This window comes from Pan paniscus, chromosome 23, assembly GCF_029289425.2.
Source record: "Pan paniscus chromosome 23, NHGRI_mPanPan1-v2.0_pri, whole genome shotgun sequence".
Lineage (NCBI taxonomy): Eukaryota > Metazoa > Chordata > Mammalia > Primates > Hominidae > Pan > Pan paniscus.
The window spans coordinates 34,019,754-34,033,966 of record NC_085927.1 but is presented as its reverse complement, the minus strand read 5'-3'; the positions used below and the strand labels follow the sequence as shown (position 1 = coordinate 34,033,966).

Genomic DNA, 14,213 nt, shown 5'->3' with positions numbered 1-14,213 from the left:
GGATATCACCAGGGGCACTCTGGCCAGGGCCCAGGTGAGGCCAGGTCGGGGCTATCCTTCAGGAGCCCCGAAAACCTGGTGATACCAAAGGGCCCACAGACAAACAGGGTTTTGTGCCTGCAGAGTAGAGTACCACCGGTTCTGAGCCCTGGAGGGCTATGTCTCTGGGGCTCCCAGTTGAGTGATGTACGAGTCACTCCTCAATCCTTATTTTATTTATTTAATTTAAAAAATTATTTAAACAAATAGAGATGGGGTCTCACTATGTTGACCAGGCTGGACTTAAACTCCTGACTTCAAGCAGTGCCCCCATCTCAGTCTCCCAAAGTGCTAGGATTACAGGGGTGAGCCACTGCAGCCAGCCTCAATCCTTATTTTGGCCTGAGAGGACAGGTCGTGGCCTCATTTTCAGGGGAGAAGAGTGAGGCTGGAGGGGCAGGCCTTGCTCTGGGTTGCACAGCAGCAAGAGAAGTGGGAGCTGGCCACGAGGCTTCCTGGACCCGACACGCTGGTGGGGTACACCCTGGTTCTCCAGGTCCCATGGGGCTCAGCCCAGGACTACCTCGGGGGGTGAGGGACTTAAATCCTCTCCTTCATTCTCATCGCCCCTTCCCCCACCATTTCCTGAGGAAGGACATTCAGGGACCTTCCTGGCTGTGTCTCGGATCAGGACCAGAATGACACCCATTCCTTTCCCTGGGCCTTTGCTCAGGTGGTCCCTGCACCCTGGCCTCTGCCTGACCAGGATGGTGGGGAGAGGAGGGGGGACGTCCCCCACGCTGCCGTCTCCACTGTTCCTGCTGCCCAGGCCTCTGAGCTTCCAGGACTGCAGCGGGTGGGTGGGTGGGCTGGCCTAAGCCCAGGAATGCACTTCAGCTCCTGGTTGAGCAATGTCACTGAGGCTTGGGAGTCGGGTGGGGGCGGGAGGAGGCGTCCACAGGCCCCCCACCGCGAGAGGCAGCCGTGGGAACAGCCTGCCTCTAAACAATCACTCCATTCCAGGCTGACCAGGGGCTCTGGCTGGACATAGGGGCCTGGCAGGCTGTGTGGCCTGTAAGGACACAGTCTGTCTCTGTGCCTCAGTTTCTCTGCTGCCCAGATGGGGGGGCCCGGCTTCCAGGTGTAGACATCTGGAGCAGGCAGTGTTCAGCTGGGGAGGAAGCGGGGAGGACTGTGGGGGCCACGTGGGAAGGATTCCAGCCCACATCACCTGCACCCCCGCTGAGCCTGGTCAATGGAGCCCCTCAGTGGGTCCTCACTCCCCTGGCTGCCTCCCATTTAGGCACCCTGAGGCCTAGGGAGAACAGAGCCAGGCCAGTGTCCCTAGAGAGGCTGCGCTGCCGGCACAGTAATAGCGGATTTGGATTCAGGGAAGCAGACCCGCATCCAGGGTGGGAAAGAGCTGCAGGCAGGGCGTGGCCTCCACACAGCCTGCCTCCCTGGAGGTCCATGCTGCATTTCCAGGACAGCAAGTCCTGGACAAATGGTCCCGGATGCCAAAGGCTAGAGGCATGGTCTGTCTGCATTCCCCACATGGGCGTCTTGTAGTCACCAGCATTTGATGCTGTCAAGTCCCCCTGTCCTCTGTGCAGACTGGGAAGCCCTTGGCCACCCTGGGGAGTTGTGGGACCCAGGCCAGGCTGCAGAAGCATAAGGACTTGAACCCAAGTTTTAAGTGACACCACCTTGTGTCCCCCTCCCTCTGTCTCTGTTTAGCTCCACCTTGATGCTGACTAGGCTGGGCCATGCAGAGAGGGTTAGGGGATAGAGATGGGAGCTGGGGAGCAGGGCTCCACTCTGGGAGGGGGGCAGCCTTGCCGGATCCAGGGGAGAGAGTTGAGCGGCCCCAGCTCTGCTTTCCCAGAGCTGCTGGGAACCCGGGGAATGGTGTGGAGGTTCCAGGGAGCCCTGCCCCTATCTGGCAACCGCAGTGCAGCAGGCACCAAGTTCTCCTGCACATTGCGACAGTGTGACCCTGGGCTCTGGCGGGCGGTAGGTGGGGCCTTTGGACCTACTAGCAGTGAGGGAGTTAACACAGCAGCTGACTCCTCTAGGCAAGGAAAACTCCCCTCAGACGCTTTGCTGCCTGGCCTCCTGCCAGCAACAAGCAGGAGCTGAAAACTAGAAGTTGAGGCGTGAGTTTGGCCACTCCGTAGTGTGCACTTGGTGAGGGCAGCAGCTCGCCACAGCTGCCAGCCGTCTGTCCATTCACCCATCTGTCCATCTGGCAGCCCGCTGTTCAGACCTGTCTGTCTGTCCGCCCATCTGTAAGCCCATCTCTGTCCCATTGTCTATCTGACCATCTTTCTCTTACTGTCCTCTTTGTCTAGCTATCTGGCCTATCTGTTGATCCATCTTCGTGTCTGTCTTCAGCCCCCACCTGTTTGTCCATCTGTCCAATTACCTGTGACTCTGTGCATCTTCTTGTCCATTCATCTGCCCACCCATCCGTCCCTCCGTCTGCCCACCAGCCGCCCCTCTCCTCTGGGCTGCAGAGCCATGGCGCGGGGCTACGGGGCCACGGTCGGCCTAGTCCTGCTGGGTCTGGGGCTGGCGCTGGCTGTCATTGTGCTGGCTGTGGTCCTCTCTCAACACCAAGCCTCCTGTGGCCCCCAGGCGTTTGCCCATGCTGCTGTTGCCGCCGACTCCAAGGTCTGCTCGGATATTGGACGGTGAGTGAGACGTGGGAGGAAGCTGGGTGGCCCTTGGCAGCCAGCCCCTCCTGGAGAAGGCGTGTGTGTGTGTGTGTGTGAGTGAATGTATGTGTGGGTGTGTGTGTGAGTGTGTGGGTGTGATTGCATGCGTGTGTGAGTGTGTGGGTATGTGTGATTGCATGCATGTGTGGGTGTGTGTGAGTGTGTGTGAGTGTGAGTGTGGGGAGTGTGGGTGTGTGTGAATGTGTATGATTGTGTGTGGGTATGTGTATGTGAGTGTGTGTGAGTGTGTGTGTGTGCACATGCACGCACATGCACTGGCCCAGGAAGCAGGAGCCGTGTGTGTGTGGGCTTCAGCACCTGCAGGGCTTGGGCGCAAGGAGGCAGCCTCAGGGCCCTTGCACAGAACAGGTAGCAGGGTGTACCCGTGGGGCAGATGGGGACTTGGGGACAATGGTGGTGTGTGAGTCCACGCCTGGCTCCAGGATTCAGGAGGCCCATTTGTACATCCCAGGTGGGAACCTGACCCTGCTGGCCGGTGCAGGCCCCTTCAGTGAGGCCAATTCTCCAAGGCTGGGGTCTTCTCCCAGGGTCATGGGTGAAGGGGTTTGGAGGCTCCCTGCGTGGGTACTGGCCTGCTGGGGTACACACAATGCTGCCATAGCCAGTCTGCCCCAACACCCAGCCCGGGGCCACATCTTGGGTCTCTCAGTCCTGGGGAGCCCGGTGCCCCACCCCTCACATCCTCTCTCCCTGAGTCAGGGCCTGGGTCTCGTGAGCTGAGTGACTGATACTTGGTGTCCTGGATGAGGGCGTGGTGGAGAGGGGCCACAGCGGGTGTTTCCTGACCCTCTTCCAGGAAGCCCAGCCCAAGGGAGGCCTCCGCTGCTGCCACTGCAGAGGACACATACAGGATGCCCCTTCCTGCTCCCTGCCTCCCACTGGGCCCACAAAAGCCAGGGCAAGCCTCCCCTCCCTGCCAGCCACCTGGTCTGCTTCCCAGAAGTTCTGTCTTGCAGGCTGTTGGGAGGATCCCAGTGCTTTGTAAATTAAAGCAAGGGAGGAGTGGCCGCTCTCTCTCTCTGTTCATTCATTCACCTTTTCATTCATTCCTTCTTCCCTCCATTCCCCCATCTGTCCATCCTTCCCTGCCCTGATTGCTCATGCCACCCCCCGCCCCTCCTGACCTGGTCCTTTGGTTTCTCTTCAGGGCTTTCTGTCTCCTCCCACAGGGCTGAGAGTGGCAGCTCAGGGACAAGTGGGGGCTGGGGACTGCTTAGTCTCCCCAGTGGCTCTCAGGGGATTTGAGGGATTGACGCCAGCTGCCACCCCAGGCTGTGCCCCTCCTCTGCTCAGGAGGACATACAGGATGCGACACCCATTTAAACTCGATGTTGCAAAGATGCAAATGAGACTGGGGTCTCAGGCACCAGAGACCACCCGTGGGCACGTGGCCTTTGGGAGTGGGGACCTGCTGCCACAAATTTCTGGGTGGAGTCTGGACCTGCTGGGTCTCCCTGAGTGACTGTCTGGGGGTCTCCATAGCGTGCCCTGCTGTGTGCGTGACGGTCACTGGTTGGGTAGGGGTCTCTACTCTAAAGCGCCCTCTGCCGGCATCCCCTCGAACTCTCCCTTGGTGAAGAGAGAGGATGTGGTTTGCCCCAGTGTTTTGTCAAACAACTCTCTCCACTTCCTGTCTTAAGAAGCTGGGAGTGGAAGAGAGCCTGGGGCTGGCCCCAGCTGCTGCTGCGGAACAGGGGTCATTGGACACTGGGACCCTGGCCGGACTGGCTGGGGGGCCTCAGGAAGAGGCCTGCTGCAGCGTCATCCTGGCCAAGATCCCTCCTTGCAGAGGCCCCTGGCCACACTGCCACAGGATCTGCTGGGGCCACCAGAAGCCCATGCTCCTGACTCCATCATCTCTCCCCTCTGTGCTCACCTCTCACCAGGAGGCCCTCCCAGAGTCCAGTCTCCTGCTCTTTTTTCTGTTTTGTTTTTGAGATGCTGTTTCGCTCTGTCACCAGGCTGGAGTGCAGTGGCGTGATCTCGGCTGACTGCAACCTCTGCCTCCTCAGTTCAAATGATTCTCCTGCCTCAGCCTCCTGAGTAGCTGGGACTACAGGTGCCAGCCACCACGCCCAGCTAATTTTTGTATTTTTAGTAGAGATGGGGTTTCACCATGTTAGCCAGGATGGTCTCCAACTCTAGACCTCGTGATTCGCCCACCTCCGCCTCCCAAAGTGCTGGGATTACAGGAGTGAGTCATGGCGCCCGGCCCCATCTCCTACTCTTTCTTTCAGCACCAGGTTTTATTCTTGGGATTCTGCTACAGCTGGAGCCCCTGGGTGCGAGTTCCTAAGGTTTCTGTGAGTGTGGACCCAGCACCGTGCCTAGTAGACATACAAAAGGAGCATGGTGACAGTGAGGTCTGTCATCTCCAGCATAATGACTGTTTTGATCCTTGTAAAAAAGGTGATTTTTGGCTGGGTGTGGTGGTTCACACCTGTAATCCCAGCACTTTGGGAGGCCGAGGGGGGTGGCTCACTTGAGGTCAGGAGTTGGAGACCAGCCTGGGCAACATGGTGAAACCACGTCTCTACTAAAAATACAAAAATTAGCTGGGCATGGTAGCGGGTCCCTGTAATCCCAGCTACTTGGGAGGCTGAGACAGGAGAATCACTTGAACCCAGGAGGCAAAGGTTGCAGTAAGCCAAGATTGCGCCACTGCACTCCAGCCTGGGTGACAGAGCAAGACTTGGTCTCAAAAAAAGAAAGAAAGAAAGAAAGAAAAGTTTATATTTTTGTTCTAATGGTTATCTTAATATCTTCATTCTATAATTGTATGTTTTATATAATTATAATAGCTATATAAGATATAATACCCCTAGTATGTTGTTTTTTGGATATTCTACTCGCTCCTGATGGTTAATTTATGTGTCAACTTGGCTAAGCTATGGTGCCCCGTTGTTTGGTCAAATACTTGTCAATATCTTGCTGGGAGGTTATTTCATAGATGTGATTAACACTGACAGTCAGTTGACTTTGAGTAAAACAGATTACCCACCATAATATGGGTGGGCCACCTCCAATCAGTTGAAGGCCTTAAGAACAAAAACTGAGGTTTCCCAGAGAAGCAGGAATTCTGCTTCAAGACTGTAACACACAAACCCTGCCTGAGTTTCTGGCCTGCTGACTGCTCTACAGATGTTAGGTTCCAGAATTCGAGATCAACTCTTACCTGAATTTATAGCCTGCTGGCTTGCCCTACAGATTTTAAACTTGCTAGTCCCCACAATCATGTGAGCCAATTCCTAAATAAATCTCTATGTATAACCTATTGGTTTAGTTTCTCTAAAAAAACTTCTATATCCAGTTTCCTGGATGTTAAGTAATACTGAAACTAGCTAGTAACCTCGTTTTTTTTTTTTTTTTTTTTGAGATGGAGTTTTGTTCTTGTTGCACAGGCTGGAGTACAATAGCACGATCTTGGCTCACTGCAACCTCCACCTCCTGGGTTCAAGCGATTCTCCTGCCTCAGCCTCCTGAGTAGCTGGGATTACAGGCATGCGCCACCACACCTGGCTAATTTTGTATTTTTGGTAGAGACAGGGTTTCTCCATGTGGGTCAGGCTGGTCTCAAACTCCCGACCTCAGGTGATCTGCCCGCTTTGGCCTCCCAAAGTGCTGGGATTACAGGCATGAACCACTGCACCCATCTCCTAGTAATTTCTTCTTTTCCGTGATGTGTCTCTTATCTCTAATAATACTTTTCTTCTTAAAGTCTACTTCATTAAAAATAGTTATGCTGGGCATGGTGGCTCATGCCTGTAATTGGCACTTTGGGAGGTCAAGGTAAGTGGGTCGCTGAAGCCCAGGAGTTCAAGACCAGCCTGGGCAACATGGTGAGACCCTGCCTCTACAAAAAATACAAAAATTAGCTGGGTGTGGCTAATATAATTCTAAGTTGGCACACTTGTAGTCCCAGCTACTTGGGAGGCTGAGCAGGGAGAATCGCATGATGCTAGAAGGGAGAGATTGCTGTGAGCCAAGATCACGTCGCTGCACTCCGGCCTGGGAGACAGAGTGAGGCTCTATCTCAAAAAAAAAAAAAGTTATACAGCTTTCTTGGTTAGTGCATGCATGATATATTTTTCATTATTTTCCACCTTTCTGTATCCTTACATAAAAGGCATTAGTTGGGTTTTACTTTATTTCCAATTACTTTAATTTTTATTGATTGTCCTTTTAAAATTAGGTGATGATTTATTTGGGTTGAAACCCATCACCAACTTGTTTTCCATGCCTATTCTGTTTCTTCTTATCTCCTTTCACATCTTGTTTTGCATTTATTATTTTTATTATTCAATTTCCTTTTACTCTATTAGTTTCCTAACTGTGCAGTCTTGGAGTTATTTTAAAAGATGACAGTAGATTATTTTAGAGTTTACAACATGCATCCTTCACTTACCAAAGTCTAACATGAGCTAGTACTTTTTTTTGTTTATTTGTTTTTTCTTGAGATAGAGGGAGTCTTGCTCTGCTGCCCAGGCTGGAGTGCAGTGGAGCAATCTTGGTTCACTGCAACCTCCGCCTCTTGGGTTCAAGCAATTCTCCTGTCTCAGTCTCCTGAGTAGCTGGGACCACAGGTGTGTACCACTATGCCTGGCTAATTTTTGTATTCTTTTTTTTTTTTTTTTTTTTTTATTGATAATTCTTGGGTGTTTCTCACAGAGGGGGATTTGGCAGGGTCATGGGACAATAGTGGAGGGAAGGTCAGCAGATAAACAAGTGAACAAAGGTCTCTGGTTTTCCTAGGCAGAGGACCCTGCGGCCTTCCGCAGTGTTTGTGTCCCTGGTTACTTGAGATTAGGGAGTGGTGATGACTCTTAAGGAGCATGCTGCCTTCAAGCATCTGTTTAACAAAGCACATCTTGCACCGCCCTTAATCCATTTAACCCTGAGTGGACACGGCACATGTTTCAGAGAGCACAGGGTTGGGGGTAAGGTCACAGATCAACAGGATCCCAAGGCAGAAGAATTTTTCTTAGTACAGAACAAAATGAAAAGTCTCCCATGTCTACTTCTTTCTACACAGACACGGCAACCATACGATTTCTCAATCTTTTCCCCAACTTTCCCGCCTTTCTATTCCACAAAGCCGCCATTGTCATCCTGGCCCGTTCTCAATGGGCTGTTGGGCACACCTCCCAGACGGGGTGGTGGCTGGGCAGAGGGGCTCCTCACTTCCCAGTAGGGGCGGCCAGGCAGAGGCGCCCCTCACCTCCCGGACGGGACGGCTGGCCGGGCAGGGGGCTGACCCCCCCACCTCCCTCCCGGACGGGGCGGCTGGCCGGGCAGAGGGGCTCTTCACTTCCCAGTAGGGGCGGCCGGGCAGAGGCGCCCCTCACCTCCCGGACGGGACGGCTGGCCGGGCGGGGGGCTGACCCCCCCACCTCCCTCCGGGACGGGGCGGCTGGCCGGGCAGAGGGGCTCCTCACTTCCCATTAGGGGTGGCCGGGCAGAGGTGCCCCTCACCTCCCGGACGGGGCGGCTGGCCGGGCGGGGGGGCTGACCCCCCCCACCTCCCTCCCGGATGGGGCGGCTGGCCGGGCGGGGGGCTGACCCCCCCACCTCCCTCCCGGATGTATTCTTTTTTAGTAGAGACAGGGTTTCACCATGTTGGCCAGGCTGGCCTTGAACTCCTGACCTTAAGAGATCTGCCTGCCTCGGTATCCTAAACTGTTGGGATTACAGGCGTGAGCCACCACGCCCAGCCTATGAGTTAGTACTTCTATCCTCTTCCTAGTCAGTAGAAGAACCTTCGAACAGGAACTAAATTTACCCCCAGTGACTTATATGCTAATATTTTTGTGTATTTTAAATATATGTGTGTGCATAGATGTATCTGTGTGTTTTTTGTGTTTTTATTCTTATTTATGTTGAGAGTGTAGAGCTATGTAAGAGTAAAGAGAATTGTGTAATGAAGCCCCGAGTATCCATTCAATTTCAACAACAACTTATGGCCAAGCTAATTTCATGTATACTCTTTCCTGCTTCCCTCTACCCCACATTATTTCAGTGCAAATCCCAGATATATAACTGTACCCATACATATTTCAGTATCTTTTATTTTAAGCCCCACAAGATATCATTTTCTATACTACTATAATTTTATACCAATAACGTTCATTTAGATTTACCCACACGTTTACCTCTTCTGTTACCCTTTTTTTTTGGGACAGAGTCTCGCTCTGTCGCCCAGGCTGGAGTGCAGTGGCGCAATCTCGGCTCACTGCAAGCTCTGCCTCCTGGGTTCACGCCATTCTCCTGCTTCAGCCTCCCGAGTAGCTGGGACTACAGTCACCCGCCACCACGCCCGGCTAATTTTTTGTATTTTTTAGTAGAGACGGGTTTCACTGTGTTAGCCAGGATGGTCTCGATCTCCTAACCTCCTGATACACCCCCCTCGGCCTCCCAAAGTGCTGGGATTACAGGCGTGAGCCACCACGCCTGGCCACCCTTTATTTTTGTTTATAAAAATATCTTTGGGAAAAAGTATCTTTGGGCACATGGTCAAGGATCTCCTGAGGGCTGTGTCATGGGCAATATATATATATATATATATATATATATATATATTCCATATATATATATAATATATATATTCCATATATATACACACACATATACATATATTCCACTTTCACTTTTGTTTTTTTTTTGAGACGGTGTCTTGCTCTGTCGCCCAGGCTGGAGTATAGTGGCGTGATCTCAGCTCACTGCAACTTCTGCCTCCCGGGTTCAAGTGATTCTCCTGTCTCAGCCACCTGAGTAGCTGGGATTCCAGGCATGAGCCACCATGCCTGGCTAATTTTTGTATTTTTTTTTTTTGAGATGGGGTCTCACTGTGTCGCCCAGGCTGGAGTGCAATGGCGCGATATCTGCTCACTGCAACCTCCACCTCCCTGGTTCAAGCAGTTCCCCTGCCTCAGTCTCCCAAGTAGCTGGGATTACAATAGGCGCATGACACCATGCCCTGCTAATTTTTTTGTATTTGTAGTAGAGACAGAGTTTCACCATATTCGCCAGACTGGTCTCAAACTCCTGACCTCAAGCAATTTGCCTGCCTTGGCCTCCCAAAGTGCTGAGATTACAGGCGTGAGTCACCACGCCTGGCCTTTTTTTTTTTTTTTTTTTTTTGAGATGGAGCCTCACTCTGTCCCCCAGGCTGGAGTGTGGTGGCAAGATCTCGGCTTCCTGCAACCTCCACCTGCTGGGTTCAAATGTTTCTTGTGCCTCAGCCTCCCAAGTAGATGGGATTACAGGTGCCCACAACCACACCTGGCTAATTTTTGTATTTTTGGTAGAGATGAGGTTTTACCACGTTGGCCAGGCTGGTCTTGAACTCCTGACCTCAGGTGATCTACCCACCTTGGCCTTCCAAAGTGATGGGATTACAGGCGTGAGCCACCACTCCCAGCCTCCATTTTTAATGGATGCCAGTTCTTTGATAAAATTCTTATTTCTTTATATCCTTGAATATAGATACAAAGTATTTATTTTAAAGTACATGGTCTGCCAATTTCATAATCTGGAGATCCTATGGACCTTTTTAAAAGTTGTCTGTGATTTCTCATGAGCTATGTTCCTGCTCTCTTATTTCCTTGTTTGCTTGGTTGTTTTTAATTTGGCACTGGAGAGTATGTATAAAAATTGTTAGAGGCCGGGTGCGGTGGCTCACGCTTGTAATCCCAGCACTTTGGGAGGCCAAGGCGGGCAGATCACGAGGTCAGGAGTACAAGACCAGCCTGGCCAACACAGTGAAACCCTGTCTCTACTGAAAATACAAAAATTAGCTCTGCGTGATGGCTGGTGGCTGTAATCCCAGCTACTTGGGAGGCTGAGACAGGAGAATCGCTTGAACCCAGGAGGTGGAGGTTGCAGTGAGCCGAGATCGAGGCACTGCACTCCAGCCTGGACAACAGAGTGAGATGCTGTCTCAAATAAATAAATAAATATAAAATAATTTGAGGCCTAGGGATCTGAAATTCTGGGATCTCCTTTATGCATTTGAGTGACTGAGATGATTTGAAGCTGGATCCAGTGCTCCTGAGGGCTGCTCTATTTCTAGTTGACTCCTAGAGTAAGAAACCTGCACCTCACGTGTGGGGCATTATGGCATCCCCTCCCTCAGCCACATGAGTAGGTCAACAGCACTGCTCTAGACCAGGTGTGGTGGCTCACGCCTATAGTCCCAGCTACTCAGGAGACTGAGGCAGGAGGATTGCTTCAGGCCAAGAATTTGAGACCAGCCAGAGCAATATATTAGGTTGGTACAAAAGTAATTGCGGTTTTTGCCATTAAAAGTAATGGCGACCGTGTCTCAGAAAAATAAAAAGCAAAAAAAAAAAAAAAAGAAAGAGAAAAGAAAAAAAGAATCCCTGATCTATTTCTCAGCCTCCTCTTCAGGATTGGCCGTCACCTTGAGGGGAATGCTGGCCTTGCCTGTCTCCAGCCCTGTACTTCTCTGCCTCCTATGCCTTTAAGCACATGTTTTCTATTTGCTGGGCTTTTCTAGTTCTCTGAGGGAAGTGTGGTCTGAATTACAGTCTCCCATTACCAGGAAGTCTGATTTACGTTTAACAGATTTTTTTTTTTTTTTTTGAGATGGAGTCTCGCTCCGTTGCCCAGGCTGGAGTGCAGTGGTACGACCTCGGCTCACTGCAAGCTCCGACTCCCAGGTTCACGCCATTCTCCTGCCTCAGCCTCCTGAGTAGCTGGGACTACAGGCACCCGCTACCATGCCCAGCTAATTTTTTGTATTTTTAATAGAGATGGGGTTTCACCGTGTTAGCCAGGATGGTCTCGATCTCCTGACCTCATGATCTGCCTGCCTGGGCCTCCCAAAGTGCTGGGATTACAGGCATGAGCCACCGCGCCCGGCCTTAACAGATTATTTTTTTAAAATGTAAGGGAGCAAGGCCAACGCTGGGGCCTGGGTAGGAGGCCCTTGCAATAACCCAGCTGAGAGAGGTTGGTGGCTTGGACCAGTGTGGTGGAGATGGAGGTAGAACCTGCATCCAGAGTCACTGGTGGGTTGGATGTGGGGAAGGAAGAAAGTGACCAATCCAGGATGGCTCCAGGGTGTAGGCGCTGAGCAAAAGGGGGAGTGGTTGTGTCAATTTCTAAGACAACGAGGACTAGGAGAGGAGCCATTTCGCAGGGACGGTTGGAAGGAAAATCAAAAGTACAGTTTAGGTCATGGTATGTTTGAAATGTTTCTTAGACACCCAGAGTGGGTACCTTGTGCATAGCTGGGTATAAGTGTCTCGAGTGTAGGGAGAGGACTGGCGAAGTTAAAGTCGGGGAGTTACCATCACACAGGTTGCATCTCATGCCATGAGCCTGGATGAACTCACCCAGGGAGAAGATACAGATGCACAAGGACCATGGACCAAGCCTGGGGCCCCCAACATCAGGAGACCAGGGAGGTGGGAGGAAAACCAAAGCCTGGCAGGGTGGGCGAGGTGGGTGCAGGGACCTGGCCCATTCCCTCTTGGGGCTTTGGTTTCCCCATCTGTAACCATTTACCCCATTTTGCCCTGGAAGCCAAGACAACTGACTAGGCTGGAAGCAGACAGGTTGGGGAAGCAAGGGTGCACTCCATTTAGTTAGGAAGTGAGGCCTTTGTCTGGGATGGGAGTTTAAAGTGTTTTTTCCCCCAGTTTGTCATTTGGCTTTGTTTATGGTGTTTTATTCTTATAAAAATTAGTGTTTATGCCTGACTTGTTTATTTCATTTTCTGGCTTTGTGCTCTCTTTCCTGTTCCAAGATTACATGTGTCCCTATGGTGCCCATGTGTGCCACGTGTGGGCCGAGAGAGGGACATGTGGCTCAGGAGCTGGGGTGGGTTTGTGTCCAGATGGACATGCTAGGTCAGGACAGACACCTGAGCCAAAGGAGGGTGCTAGGGCCAGAGGTCCCACGGGGTGGGTGCAGGGACCCAGGTCCATTCCCTCTTTGGGCCTTAGTTTCCCCATCTGCAACTGGGGTTTAAATGCTGGCTTCTGGCCGGGCGCAGTGGCTCACGCCTGTAATCCCAGCACTTTGGGAGGACGAGGTGAGCAGATCATCTGATGTCGGGAGTTTGAGACCAGCCTGACCAACATGGAGAAACCTCGTCTCTACTAAAAATACAAAATTAGTCAGGCGTGGTGGTGCATGCCTGTAATCCCAGCTACTCGGCAGGCTGAAGCAGGAGAATCGCTTGAACCCGGGAGGCGAGGTTGCAATGAGCCAAGATAGTGTCATTGCACTCCAGCCTGGGCAAGAAGATTGAAACTCCGTCTCAAAAAAAAAAAAAAAAAAAAGCTGGCTTCTTGAGGTGCTGGGGAGGAAGGATTCCTGGGTGTTAGGGAAGAGGTTGCCCTCAGTGAGCTGTGCAGGCCTGTGCCCCAGGGACAGGGATCATCATAATGTAGGCCAGGCTGACCAGCCCTCAGTGCTAAAGGGCCCACCTCTTGCTGCCCATGGACAGATGGGGAGGGGTAGGCCAGAGCATTTATTTTCCTTCTTTCTTTTCTTTTCTTTTTTTTTCTTTTTTGAGGCAGTCTTGCTTTGTTGCCCAGGCTGGAGTGCAGTGGCATGATTTCAGCTCACTGCAACCTCTGCCTGCTGGGTTCAAGCAATTCTCCTGCCTCAGCCTCCTGCGTAGCTGGGATTACAGGTGCCCGCCATCACATTCAGCTAATTTTTGTATTTTTAGTAGAGACGGGGTTTCACCATGTTGGCCAAGCTGGTCTTGAACTCCTGACCTCAAGTGATCTATCCGCCTCGGCCTCCCAAAGTGCAGGGATTATAGCCATGAGCCACCACACCCAGCCTAGGCCAGAGAATTTCCATAGGCTCAGAGTCCCAAGAGAAGTTTTGGGGTCCATCAGCTCAAGCCCTATGCCCTGCTGGCAGGGAAGGATCCTGGGATCACCTGCCAAAGGCCAGCCTTGAAGTAGTTGTGGCCAGAGTGTCCCCAGTGAGATGGGGAGTGGAGTCCCAGGGTGGGCTCCTGAGGCCACTGTGAGGGACTGAGAGGTGGCCGAGGCCTGGTTCTGCCTGTAGCATATGAGCTGGTGCTGCTGGGAACAATGGCAACAGAAGTACTTTGCAAACTGAGAAGCACCTTGTATATGGCAAAGGTCAGTGTAAATGGCATCACACTTTGCAACCATAGTGTGTTGTGGACCTGTGAGCAGCTGGATTTGATGGGGAAGCCTGGTTGTGTTCTGCAACCTAATCTGCGGTTTGGTGGCAGCCGACGTGCCGCCTCCGTCACCATTCTCCAATGAGTGCCAGCTGAGCAAGCCTGGTGGGGAGGCAGGGGGAGGGGAGCCCCACAGCGACTCTGTGCCATGTCCCCTAGAGCCATCCTCCAGCAGCAGGGCTCACCCGTGGATGCCACCATCGCAGCTCTGGTCTGCACCAGCGTCGTCAACCCTCAGAGCATGGGCCTGGGCGGAGGGGTCATCTTCACCATCTACAATGTGACGACAGGTGGGCCCACAT

General features: G+C 52.2%; 1 protein-coding gene across 15 annotated transcripts in view; it reads left to right on the top strand.

The window, feature by feature from the left end:
* Positions 1 to 228: 228 nt before the first annotated feature.
* Positions 229 to 14,213, top strand: part of GGT5 (gamma-glutamyltransferase 5) — a 29,096-nt gene continuing 15,111 nt past the window's right edge. For 14 of the 15 annotated variants that reach the window (XM_034948624.4, XM_055105862.3, XM_055105863.3 and 11 more), the window contains exons 1-2: positions 229 to 2,672; positions 14,071 to 14,201. In XM_034948624.4, coding sequence (XP_034804515.1) covers positions 2,500 to 2,672; positions 14,071 to 14,201 — 304 coding nt within the window. In that variant the 5' untranslated portion in view covers positions 229 to 2,499. The remainder of the gene's footprint in view (positions 2,673 to 14,070; positions 14,202 to 14,213) is intronic. The other variant, XM_034948626.4, reaches the window with a different exon arrangement.